Raw genomic sequence first — 252 nt, forward strand, 5'->3', positions numbered from 1 at the left:
GTCTATTGCACAAGAGTCCTCAGGCCCAAAGGTGTGACTACTTGTTAGCAGATAGCAGCAAGGGCGCGGGGTCAAACCCTCCGCAGTGAGTGTGCCAACCTGGAATAATTATTATGTTTCTTGTTCTTGTGCTGCAGGATGACTTCCGTTGCAGCGATGCCGGTGTCAGAGCTTCATCGCAGAGCGACTCTGCCGATTCCCCGGCTGGGTCCCACGGGACGGTTGGCTAGAGGTGAGGAAAATGGGGGCAAT

The 252-nt window shown here is 54.8% G+C and overlaps 1 protein-coding gene across 4 annotated transcripts in view; it reads left to right on the top strand.

Annotated features, from left to right (window-relative positions):
• Positions 1–252, top strand: part of LOC113212602 (dual specificity protein phosphatase 10-like) — an 84,656-nt gene that overhangs the window by 41,737 nt on the left and 42,667 nt on the right. For 3 of the 4 annotated variants that reach the window (XM_052277458.1, XM_052277457.1, XM_052277456.1), the window contains one exon: positions 138–232. In XM_052277458.1, the coding sequence (XP_052133418.1) occupies positions 139–232 (94 nt within the window). In that variant the 5' untranslated portion in view covers position 138. Of the gene's footprint in view, positions 1–6; positions 32–137; positions 233–252 lie in introns of those variants that run through there. The other variant, XM_052277459.1, reaches the window with a different exon arrangement.

Source organism: Frankliniella occidentalis, unplaced genomic scaffold (genome assembly GCF_000697945.3).
Source record: "Frankliniella occidentalis isolate FOCC.00 unplaced genomic scaffold, Focc_3.1 Scaffold10, whole genome shotgun sequence".
Taxonomy (NCBI): Eukaryota; Metazoa; Arthropoda; class Insecta; order Thysanoptera; family Thripidae; genus Frankliniella; species Frankliniella occidentalis.